This window comes from Phallusia mammillata, chromosome 8 (assembly GCF_965637545.1).
Source record: "Phallusia mammillata chromosome 8, kaPhaMamm4.hap1.1, whole genome shotgun sequence".
NCBI lineage: Eukaryota > Metazoa > Chordata > Ascidiacea > Phlebobranchia > Ascidiidae > Phallusia > Phallusia mammillata.
This window is the reverse complement of record NC_137259.1, coordinates 18,238,349-18,251,323: the sequence shown is the minus strand read 5'-3', so window position 1 is coordinate 18,251,323 and position 12,975 is coordinate 18,238,349. Positions and strand designations below refer to the sequence as shown.

Genomic DNA, 12,975 nt, shown 5'->3' with positions numbered 1-12,975 from the left:
GAATGCGTGTAACATTTAAAATGTGACGTCATTCAGTTGACGTCATGACTTACGTATGATTAGAAGCGTTACAACGACGTAGACGGCAGCGGCGGTTTTGCTAATTAGGAATTTGCCTTTCATCGATTTTCGGTCCAAACTCATCGTATCTGAGCCCATGTTTCTGTTTTTGTACAACTACAATAATCTACAAACAACTGAACCTGAAAACAAATGTTACTTTACAACAAAAAACAAACAAACAAAAGTTTATGTTGAATTGAATAATTGAATAAACAATCATATTTACAACTACAAAAATCTACAAACAACTGTACCTTGTACTGTAAAACATACACACACACACAGACAGCAGAAATACAAAATATACAACTGCAACAAACCACAAACAACATCGTTTGAAAACTTACATAAACACACATCCGTACACCAGTAAAACTTTATATTTAAAAGACCTGAACACAAAGGTATTTCCAAATTACTTCGTTCATTTTTTGCCAAGTTGCATTCCAAAAGATTACGCGAACATTACAATTTCGACGCATTAAAGCCACAAAACGTAAACTTACTGAATAACACTCATTCGTTTATAGATTTTTGTCTACACTACAAGCCTGCAAGCTAGTTTTTTTACGACACAAAATGCTTTTATCCTAAATCATCACCTAAAAATTAACCCCACTAACAAACAATTGCTTCGATAAAAAGTGTTGACTAAAAGTGACTCTTTTTATCTGTCGGGTCGACTGCACGTTGCCTCTATATAGTGCAAACAAATTTGTGCATGAAAAAGGCACTTATGTCAACACTTAGTCAAACCTGCATATTACCGTATCTGGGTATATAACTTCTAATTTTTACAACTGTACAACTTTTCCAGTGATAATTAGAACTATAGCGATTGTTTGTTTGTAATTCAATGCATTCACATGTACAAGATTTTTGAAGTCTTAATCAAGTTCATTTTCAAGTTTATGCCTTGTGTTTCTACATAAACAATTCTGTTTGACACATGAATAAAGCTAAATTCTGATAACAAATAGGCTAGCCATGCAGTGTAATTTTATGAAGCAGCATCTAAACGTTTTGAGGTAACTAGTTTTGAGGTAATTTTAAATTTTGCGATTGAAACACGCTCCAGTCTTAATTGCTTTAGTGTTTTTTTTTTCGTTCAAATAATAACAACGCATTTACAGGAAAGACTAGATACGGACCTAAAAATAGTTTGACCAATAACAAAACTGGTAAAAAATTAAACCACTTTCAATAATATTACCGACAGAAAAACGTTTACATTAAATTATATTCACACAATACAGGTTTTTTGGTAGTTTCGTCTTTGCAACAAGGAACGTTTTTTGCAATTCCAGTCTTTAGTCTGTCGCGTTTTAAACTTGCTTAGTCATGTATAGCAAATAGTAAACAGTCGCGGCCCAGTGGTTACCTTACGACATGAATGTAGGCTACAACATGCGTGGAGACGAGGTACTTGGCAAATTAGATTAGGCCGAATGTGTGAGGCTGATGGTGGGTCCATTGGGAATTGTGTACACAAGCCCAGGACACAAATAGCTTGATCTACAAGATAGAAGGACTCCACAACATAATTAGTTACATCGGTCACTGACAGCTGTTGTTTTCTGTGCGCAATTTATTAAACAATCGTCCATGTTAAAACATTAGGCTTTCTCTTTAATGTTGTTTGCTTGTATGCCGTTTTACAGATTACGAAAAAAATGTACCTCATATTTTTTAACAAAACTGAAGTTTTAAGTGCATTTTTCCTTACTTTGCATTGTTTGCAAAAATTTTAAACATTACAAAATTTAAATCAAATGAAACAAATGCGACTAACTAGTTCATCTTACTGTCACAAGATCTACGATTCAGTGGCATTTGCATTTCTTTGACAAAAATTATTTCAAATGAATAATACGGTACTGTTCATAAGTGTAGTGTAAGCATGTCGCTTTTTACGTCTATTTGGACCGTTATTTTCACCATTAAATTATACGGTAAATATCACACAAATTAGAGTACTGATAGTTTTACCTAAAATATACTGGCAGTTTTAACCAAAAAGCATTCATCGAAAAAAATGAAATTTTAAATCTGAAAATAATATGGTGCAGTTATAAAGATAATATAGCAGAATTAAAAAAGTGAATATTTTCGTTCTAACATTGCCTGTTGAAAAGAAAAAATGGTAAAAAATAATGAACAATGATCTAAGTTCGAACCAAATAAGTTCTTTTGTGCGCAAAGTAAAAATACTGAAACCCTGCATAATGACTTCAACCAAACAAACGAGCCCAGCCCAAAACCTGGCTTTTATCCGTGCATGATTGCGTAATAATTGGAACCTTCTTTCCCGATTAAAGGTATTCGACATTTAAAGCAATAAAACAAATAAATTGACGTTTCGGCAAACATTTGCAGCACGTGATAAAATACCAACTTTATGGCATTGGTTGGTTGCGCAAAACTCTTGATTTACTTTCATTGTTTTTCAGGTTTTCTGCATGTCGTTTGACTTCGTTCTTTTCAGTTTTTATCGTTTCACTTATTTATGGTATTCTATTAAACTATTTGAATAAGGAAACGGCTCTTTTAGGCGAAATATATGTTCCAAATAGATGTATATTTTCGAAAAATACAGATTATTTAAATGTATATTCAAAAAATGATTTTTATTTTATTTTCAAATTTCAGTAGTCTCGCTTTTCCTAATTAAAATCTCCTTAATAGCTGTTTTGGCCCCGTTTTTACTTTTAATTATCACTGTAAACCTTTCGAAATAGACCCACAAAATTTAAAGATTTTAAATCTTTCAGGATTAAAAGATTGAAAGGTTTAAAGTCCCATTTTACGAGCACTTTTACAACCTTAAACTACTTTCAATTCAAACACAGTTTTTGTAAGCGCTGATTCGGTGAGGGTTTGGAATTCACACAAAAACAAGAAAACTCAGATCACGAAGGCAAATATTTGAAGAAAATTACGTTTGCAAAACGCCGACCGCTATTCGCAATGAATAAACTTTGAAGAAAGATTTTTTGAAGTCCTTTTCTTGCAAACGTCTTTCTTTTGTGGAAGATAAACGAACCCAACAATAGCTCAGTAAGGATTTGTTTACACAATGCCAATCAATGCACTTTCCAGGTCGTTCTGCGTAACGTTTACTCTGGTGAGGGTAAACGTTAGGCTTTTGCAGTCTTTCATTGCTTTTTGTAGCTCCTTGAAAGGCCAGTTGTGCGGTAAAGTGCGCTTACATATAAAAGCTTTTAACCCCTGGACATTGGTTATAAGCGGTCCTGAAATTGAGGCCCAAACCCGAAAGTACAATCCTGAAAAACCCGATCCGAACCTGTTTTTATTTCTTAATAGCCCTATGTGGAAAAAATGAGACCGAGTGTCAGGACCGAATCAAATCTGTTTTGTTCCAACTTAAAGCCCGGCCCGACTTACAACAATGCCCTGACCAACCTATTTTGTTGTGTTATATAATGTGAACATTGAGTTGTGTTGAGTTGAGTTTATTTCACTTGTTGAAAGAACACATAGCGACACAATTGCACTAAAACAATCACCAAGCTGGAAATAGCTGCGCAACGTTAAAACGTTATGGTTTAAATTTAAATGAATCCTATTTTTAAACCCCATTTGAGCCAGAAATTAGCTCGACTAAAATGAAATTTCAAAATAAATGCGTCCGATAGTAAAGTTGGTCCCGATACAAGTCCGAAACGTTTGAACAATAAAGCATGTCGCTTTTTCCTCTATTTGGGCCGTTATTTGCACCATTAAACTTATGAACAGATGCGTGTATAGTGTTCCAGAATCCGTTAACTTTCGACACTAAAAAACTCTGCTGTATGCACATTTACGTAAACCGTTTTCCTTCGAACAGACCAAAATTCTTTGTTCCTGTTTGTTTGCGAAGTGCGGCGATTCGTATGTGTTTGCCAGCCCTGTAATTCGTCGGAAACAAGTACTGCAAACTCACAAGCATTGTACGTCACACCGAAACACCGCAAACACTTGCATGGAAAGGTTTTCCCCCTGAGCAAACATTTAAACATTACTGATAATAATCCGTCGAAGCACAATGACATGCACTTACGGGACTTAATGTCGTTGACACATAGGTTGATTCAAAGGTCACATGTGTTGTTATGTGAAGTTCTTACATAACATATGGTTTATGATTGGAATTTTTTCACTGATTTGGTATTTTTTTCAGCCTCTAATGAGGGTTCCCTTTATCGCATAACAGTGTAGCTGTGGCGAGTTTAAAATATTTTCACCAACTGTGTCCTTTCTCTTCAACATTTACGACTTGAATATAATACGTATTAATTTTAATAGCTGCATTGTATTGGTACGATCTGTTTAACCGATCCAAATAAATCAACTTAACTTAATAACCCACTTTTGCTGACTAAAAATGTTTATCACCATAGATAACTTACATACACACATAGTTAACAAAAACAAAACACCAAAAATGTTTTTTACATCTATCTACTTTGCATTTTTAGGATTTATTTTTAATAGGCTATTCGTAATTCAAACTTAGGTATAAAACCTTCAAGCAAGTTGGTTAGTAAATGAAAAGTAGAGATTATTTTTGGAAGTTTTTGCAATGTATGAATTTTTAAAATAGGAACATGACGATGCTAATAAAACACAATACAAATAAATCATAGAATTATAACAACGAATGACCTAACTTAAATTTTTGGGGGTTTGACTTTTTTCCACTGCCAATAATTATTTTTGATAAAATTTCTTATCAGGTTGGGGAAATTTTTGTGGGTAAAGTCCCAGAACTTAACCTAGCGTGGGAATTCAATGTCAAAATTTAAAAGTAAATAAAAAATGGCTTTGCAAGCCAACTTTTTCTTGTTACTAAAAAGCAGAGAGTTGCAAAGAACGTTTACTTGTGGAAACATATCAAGTCATATCAATTTATTTCGTCAGTCGATTAAGTTCCTTCCACGAAGGCCTGTACGGCAATGTCTCAAATATTTAAAGAATTCCAAGTTGGTGACTAGAAAGTCTTTGTTGAAGGTCTTAAGACGAAATTTTGTTGGCGGATTTTCAGTATCGTCATTAGCACTTGCATTGTCAGCAAACAAAGGTATTTTATTGTGTTTTAAGAATGTGAATATTCCCAAACATCAGTACTTATACTAATTTTTGTGTGTGCAAGAGTTAGTGGTTACTGAAAAATATACTAAAAATAGGAAAACAAATAAATTATTTTCCCAAATACCTAAACATGTAATGCATGAAAAAAATTAAACACCTGTAATGTTGTAAAGAAATCCAGCTATTTATACGGCCTTGAAATGTATGTTATGCAAAACAAGTTATTTAACTTTCTGCATTATTCTGCCATAATCATAAAAAGATTGTTCCAAAGTCATTTGTTCAATTTTGAAATTTATGTAAAGTTAAAGTTGTGTGTTGCAAATTTCTTTTATTAAAAGTTGATTTTAATCTGAATTCAGTTTCAGAAACATGTAATAATAGATTGATTGTATGCAATATCTCATATCAACCTTTATGTTTACAGGCACCCATGTTTACTGTCTACAAGAAGAAACTGAAATATTTTCAGAAAGTGTGGAAGAAACAAAATTTCCGTGGTCTGAATTTTTTTGGAATTATTTGGTTCCAGAACTTCTTCCTCTCACATTGGCAGTTGTTGTAAGTTTTCATGTTTGCAAGCATATTATAAAGCATATATTTACCAGTATGGACATTTGGTTATAACTACATGTCCTTTTTACAATGCGCAAAAAAGCTTGTAACACCCTCCTATGAGTTTAGTGTAAAGCAACTGGCGATAAATTACTGTCTAATAAACTGATTTATATACAATGTGATTATCTACAAATAAAGTAAGGTAACAGATTCTGAGCATGGATCTCTACAAATAAATGGGAAGTCTTTAACAAAAAACACTCACTTTATTGAGGAAATTCTTGTCAACAGATGATGGCATATACTGTTGCCAAAATATTTACAGAGACTATTTGGGGCAAGATATTTATAATTAGAAGGTTGTAATTGGATATTGTGTATAATTTACAGTTAAGGCTTAAAAATCTGATAGATTTGGCAGTAGAATAAATGTTTGGCAACAGGCCTATACCTAATCACAAGAGTTCCACTTTTTGTTAGTTTTAAGGGTACGCTTTTAACACCTAATGCAATATCAAGTAAATTTTTATAAATTTTATGCTTCTTAAAAAACATGTTTGCAGGCAGCTTTGCTTGGAGCCATGATGAACATGCGTATCCCGGTAACACTTGGTGATCTGGTTAACATACTCAACGAAAACATTCAAGGTGGTGTGGGAAACTTTCAGGCATACATGGAAGCTCTGAAAGTCCCTGTTAGAAACCTAATCATGCTGTACTTGAGCCAGGTAAAATAACCGAAATTTTGTTATATGAGCAGTTACATGTCTATATTAAAACCCTTAAAATTAAGAGTCTTGTGATTTGCCATAATTGCTTTACACTGCAATCAGGCTTGTAGAGTCATATTTAAAATCTGGCTTCTTTGTGTCCTGAATTTTTAAGAATGCTATAAAAATTTATATTTTGGAATAAGCTTAACTGGCCACAAGACATTCATCTTTGTACATATACTAAAATCAAAGTCAAAGCTTATACCATCTGACTCTGCAATGCCTGTATTTAAGTTCAATTGGTTATAGTCTACTTGTTAGGTAGGTAAACTTATATTTTTATATATTTAGGGTGTGACCACATTTGCGTACATTTCTCTTCTGAGTCATGTCGGTGAAAATGTTGCTTGCAAATTGAGACAGAATCTTTTCAGCAGTTTTCTCCATCAGGATGTTTCATTTTACGATGAACACAAAACTGGAGAACTAATTGATCGTCTGACGTCTGATGTTCAGGTATTGTATGTTGGATAAAATCAAGCAGTGTTCAAATCACCTACTGCAAGCGTTAATTTTTTATGGCATGCCAACATTTACTAATTCATGTTTACCTACATTTTGATAGAGTTAAAACTAATACATTGTTGGTTTCTTGCTGTTGTAATGTATACACCTTATTCTGCCTCCTTTGTTATTGACTTTAAAATTGGCTGGAGCTTTATTTTACACAAAACTGTTGGCATGCTAAGTCATTGCCAATGTAAATAAGGCGAAATTTGGCATGCGCTGTTCAAAAGGTTGCCACCCCTGATCTCCTGGCTAAAAGGGGACACAGTTTTGAGTCCCTATGCAAATAAATGGATTATGCTACTAACTGGTATGCTATTAATCAGATTTTATTGCACCACATGTTTAAACAAAAAATATGTGCAGCAAAAATTTGTTGAAATTGTTTTTCAGGATTTTAAAAGTTCCTTTAAGCTGTGCATCTCACAAGGAATCCGTTGTGTTGCTCAAACATCTGGGTGCATATTTTCTCTCTATGCTACCTCTCCTACTCTGACAATTGTACTTGGTGTGTCCATTCCATTTCTTGTTGCATGTGGAGCTGCTTTTGGGGCCTCTCTAAGAGTTTTATCTGTGTAAGTACAAAACAAACACAGGTATCATGAACAAATGTTTTAGTTACAATGCACAGTGAATGGCACTATTTCATGGTTGTAGTTGGAAACAAATTTTAAGCAATTTTAGCAGATAAACACAACATGCATAGTTAAATTATTATCATTTTGTTACACCAAAAAATTAAAATAAATAAATTTTAGATTTTTATTAAAATATTATGTTTTTGTGGCACTGTACCTTTTATGTTAAACCACCGTCAGAAGTGTTAAAACTGTTGCATTTTTGATGAAAATTCTGCTAAGATAGGCAATACTCTAATACTAATTTGTTTTTTCTACATTGTCACATAATTACATTCTCACAGACTTTCTCAGAAACACACAGCAGATGCAACTGCCAAAGCAAATGAAGTGATTTCAAATTTCCGAACGGTTCGAGCTTTTGCCAACGAACCCCTTGAAGAGGATCATTACAATAAACTTGCTCAGAAGTCTTGTCAAGTTAGTCAGGTAAGCTATCTGCCGTTGTAAGGGAGCTTCTGTATATAACTAGGAGTGTGTTAAAGTTGTCAATATTAATGCTAGGGTACAGGTACAGTAATGGTAATGTTAAGTAACAGCATGATACCAAAAACTCAAATGTGGCATATGCAGACAAATCTTTTTATTTGCATCGCCATTTTGACAATTTTCCTATAGCTACAGTAGAGATTTAAGATGTTGGCTAAAGAAAGAACAGTGATGCATTTATACTAGAGCAATTATAAAGCTGAAAATAGTCAAGGTTAGATATGCTGCGGCAACGGCCTTTTATATTTCAGAACATGGTGTTAACTGCATTGTGTTCACAGTTGTGTGGAGGGTTGGTGGGAAAAGTTACCGTACTGTTTACACACTATAACACACCATATATGCCTATAACCTTCTTCGTTTTTTTTATCCAGTACCTTGGACTTGGAATTGGTGTTTTTCAAGCTGCAACAAACATTGCTCTTAATGGAATGGTGCTAGGTGTTATATTTGCTGGAGGATTTCTGGTCACAACAAATGAACTAAATCCTGGTTTGTAAAACGCAACAGCTTATTTTCTTGTTAAATTCTTTCTAGCTCCCTGTTTACTGGTTTTCACTGGATAGTTCAGCTACACTCTAAGACAGGGGTGGGCAACCTGTGGCCCGCAGAGACGCTTGGATTTCAAAAGTACTGGCACACGAGTCCAACTATTACATATTTTTGAGCTGATTAATGCGCCTGGTGCTAGTTTTCTGCGACCTGGCTAAATGTGGCTTGAATCAAATGCGAATTATACTTGTAGTTAAGCGTATTTGGTAAGCAACAAAGTAAAATCACCTTGTGTTATACACAGGTGCAGTCCGCAATCCAATTTTTACATTTGTAATTGGCCCCACAGTAATAAAGGTTGCCCACCCATGCTCTACGACGTTACAACACTATGTAAAAGCATTATCAGTATACCACATGGTTTATTTAAAATTCTTTTTTCCTGCCACTATGGCATGTTTGGTCATGACAATGTCTTGTTGGTGGCTTTAAGCTATGTACTACTCTCAGGTCAGTTGATGTCTTTTCTTGTCTCATCGCAAATGATCCAACGATCTCTCGCCTCGCTGTCAGTTTTATCCGGATCAGCAGTTCGTGGGGTCAGCGCTGGTTCAAGGGTTTTCGAATACATCAGCTCAAAACCAGAGTAGGTGAAAAGAAATTGCAGTTAACTAGAATCATTTGCACTGGGGTAGTAGGTTGTCTTAGTTTAATCCCAAACCAACCAACATAACTTCTTAATCATTCAAAGATGAACATATATTCATTACTGGTATTAGCAATGAATCTTCCATATACAGCAATGCAGCCTACTCTTAAATCATTGTACACCAGTACCATTGAAGGTGTTATATGTCGTATGAGAATGCTTGGGAGACCACCCTATTTTGGTAAAACACCTTTAATAGGCTTGACATATTATAAAACTATATGACCAATTTTAGCATGACACCTTCTATGGGCTTGGTGTACCATGAAACTTTATTTATCATTTGCAAACTTGGTTTTTGCAGAATTTCCATTAAAGGGGGAAGAAAAATTCCCTACCATTGCTTATTTGGCCACTTAAAGTTTCAAGACGTTTGCTTTCAATATCCCCAACGACCAGAGCAGGACGTTTTGCAAGGAGTAAATCTTGACATTAAACCTTGCCAAAAAGTTGCCCTCTGTGGATTATCTGGGGCAGGTACATCAGTTTCAGATGTTAAATTAGGTTTGAAATAATATTGACAAAATTTTTACTTGGATAAAGTTGTTTCAGTTTGTCAACTTGCTAGATTGGTGGTTCTAATCCCAGTTTCGTGTTTTAGTAAGCAACAAATTGAAATATGATGATGCACCTCGATTTTTAACTAACGTACATTGGTAAATTAATAAAACTATACTGAAGTAGAATTGGACATCTGATAAGTAACTAGTAAACTTGCAAATTGGGCAAGCAAACAGTTTTGGGCATAGCCTTTAACATTTTTCAGGTGAAATATATTGACTAAGTTTGCTGTTTATAAAATCTTGTGCTTAATGTGCCTGTTTATTATTTTAAATAGGTCATGTGGCACACAAATCTTTGAATATAGTCACTTGTTAATCTGCAGGTAAATCAACTCTTGCAAGTATTGCCGAACGATTTTATGAACCCACATCAGGTCAGGTGACCTTGGATGGCATCGATATCAGAGAATTAGATCCATCGTGGCTCAGAGGAAAAGTGATTGGCTACATTAACCAGGCAAGCACAACTGTTTACGCTCTGGCTTTTGGTATTTTTCAACAGTGGCATGTATATTGGTGATAAATGCAAAGACATTTGCTTGTATGCCCAAGTTAGTTTCCCATGCGGTTTTGTTTTGAATAATCTTATCTTGTCAACCTCTGTTTGTAAACCCCCAGCTTTTGTTAAATATGTACATTCATTTTTATTGGCATAAAGTAGAAACAGTTTTACCACCCTGAAAGCAAAATTACTGTTTACTGTGCCTATAAAATTGTAATCTTTTTTGTTAACTCTAATAATCGTACAATATTTTTCTTTCATGTGACATTTTTTTAAAGTTCTACTCAATATAGCTTGAGTACATACAATATACTGGGTTTTTACATACCAGGAACCAGTTCTATTTTCGGGAACAATTGAGGAAAATATTTTGTATGGAAAACCTGAGGCAACCCTTACTGAAGTGAAAGAAGCTGCAAAATTAGCAAACGCAGATTCTTTCATTGAAAAATTTCCCGATGGTTACAACACAGTGGTTGGCGAGAGAGGGACAGCGCTATCTGGTGGACAGAAACAGAGAATTGCAATTGCCCGAGCTCTGCTTAAAAATCCAAGTAATGCTAGATCATATTGTTTATCTACAATTTAAAGAGGCAATTTGTTGATGACAATTTTTAGCACAAAATAATGTTGATACTTATTGTTTGATACTTAAACCTAGAAAAGACAAAGATTTTTTTTCTCGTTTGAATAACATGTAACTAAAATTGTAACTAAGTTGGCCGAGTGGTTAGCGCAAACGCCTTGTGGTCACAAGGTCATTGGTTCTAATCCTATCTCGGTCGCTTGTGTTTCCCTGAGCTAGCAGCATTGCTCCAACTCAGTGGTTCCCGATGGGTGGAACTAAATTGAAGTCACCCACTGCCTAAAACCGAAAAAATCCAATAAAATATGATCAACGGACTTGAAATAAAAACAGGCAGCTCGACGGCGGACTCATTGTGAGCATAACGCACTCATCAACTAGGCATATCCATGGGTTGCAGGCAAAGGCAGAAGCACATTTTAAACACATTTGGGTTTGTCCTGCAAGTTATGTCATTATCCTGATGAAGACGTCTTGTATAGGACGTCGAAACGTCGATTGTTTACAATAAAACTGCTGGATGAGCAATACTCAGTTATACATTTGGGTTTGTTCAAAAAACGTTCGGAAACCACTGTATTAAAACATCAGGTGTTTTCATAAAGTAACCACTCTTCTATAATTTCTCAGGTATTTTGATCCTAGATGAAGCCACCAGTGCTCTAGATGCAGAGTCCGAAAGATTGGTACAGAATGCATTGGATCATGTTATGACAAACAGGACAGTTCTTATCATTGCACACCGACTCAGCACAATCAGAAATGCTGACGTCATCGCTGTCATGAAACATGGGTCTGTAGTTGAGGTGGGTGGTGTTGGATTATAAAATGTCAGAATACATTTGTTATTATTGTCAAAAAGCTAATATTTAAACATGTGAAGTTTCCAAATAAAAATGCTACAGGGAATTGACAATGCTGCCCATAAATTAGGATATTTAAACCATTTGATCAAACCTATGGCTCAAATCAATACATAAGCTATTGTTGCCAGGCATAATATGAAGTTTATAGATAGTTCTTGGTTTATTTTTCAATACATATTAAATTTAATACTTTTTCAGGTTGGCAATCATGAAGAGTTAAAAAAGAAACAGGGTTTTTACGCTGATCTCATCCGTCTCCAGGACAGTGATGTTTTGGGCAAAAAACTTCCGTTTCAAACAAGGATAAAAAACAACTTTAAATCCAAATTCAGCTGAAATTTTGAATGCCACATAAACTTATCAGAAATTTGCAATGTTGTTCAACTTTTTATCTAAAATAAGGTTTTCATAGCCTTTTGTTCAACCTACACAAAATGATGCAAATAATTTGGTTATATTTTTTACCTTCAGTCCCCAAAGTTCAGATGAGGCCCATCCTTTGACTATCTATGAAATCCAGTTACTGATCATAATTGGATCATACGATGCAAGCTAAAATATATTTAAGGTTGATTTGTTTTAGTTTTTGCCCTGTGGCCGGCCAAGCCTGAATGAATTATGCTCACTGAGGATAATTTGTGTACACTGATAGAGCTCCCCATCTTATCGAATCTTTTTTGTGTGATGTTTATGAATTTCAAGACTTCTATTTAGTTCAGCTGGTCAGGGTTTTTACTTGGTTGGAGCAATATCACTCAAGTTTCTTGCTCAGGAAAACAGAAGCAACCAAGACATGATTGTACTACTTTTGACACAGTTGTCTTGTCCAAAATACATTTACATCTGTTTACAGTTAGTAGCTATTGCTTGTTCATTACATTTTTATCTGCGGTGCATGAGGCAACATCTAAGGGCAATATACTTACAATGAGTCTACAGTTCATCTCATTGCAAGTCCATTGGATTTTCTATTTGGTTTTATGAAGTTGGTGACTTCAATTTAACTTTTCAACCCATCAGGTTCCACTGGGTTGGAGCAATGCTGCTCAAATTTTTTCGCTCAGCTGAGACAGGGTTAGAACCAATAACCTTGCGAACAAGGCTTTCAACAATCTTAATGATTTTTAAGAGGTCTCCG

General features: G+C 34.8%; 1 protein-coding gene across 1 annotated transcript; it reads left to right on the top strand.

Annotated features, from left to right (window-relative positions):
* Positions 1-4,805: 4,805 nt before the first annotated feature.
* On the top strand, positions 4,806-12,693 carry LOC145204115 (mitochondrial potassium channel ATP-binding subunit-like). Its single transcript, XM_080076545.1, has 13 exons — positions 4,806-5,143; positions 5,582-5,715; positions 6,276-6,440; positions 6,777-6,941; positions 7,386-7,567; positions 7,915-8,059; positions 8,494-8,611; positions 9,122-9,257; positions 9,625-9,797; positions 10,207-10,340; positions 10,717-10,939; positions 11,602-11,777; positions 12,036-12,693. Exons 1-13 carry the CDS (start codon positions 4,882-4,884, stop codon positions 12,171-12,173), a joined length of 2,151 nt encoding a protein of 716 aa, XP_079932671.1. The 5' UTR covers positions 4,806-4,881; the 3' UTR covers positions 12,174-12,693.
* Positions 12,694-12,975: the final 282 nt, after the last annotated feature.

Coding starts and splice junctions, on each gene's coding strand:
- LOC145204115 (XM_080076545.1), top strand. CDS start 4,882: ATGGCTTTGCAAGCCAACTTTTTCTTGTTACTAAAAAGCAGAGAGTTG. Junction 6,942..7,385: donor GTCTGACGTCTGATGTTCAG/GTATTGTATGTT, acceptor ATTGTTTTTCAG/GATTTTAAAAGTTCCTTTAA. Junction 10,341..10,716: donor TGATTGGCTACATTAACCAG/GCAAGCACAACT, acceptor TTTACATACCAG/GAACCAGTTCTATTTTCGGG.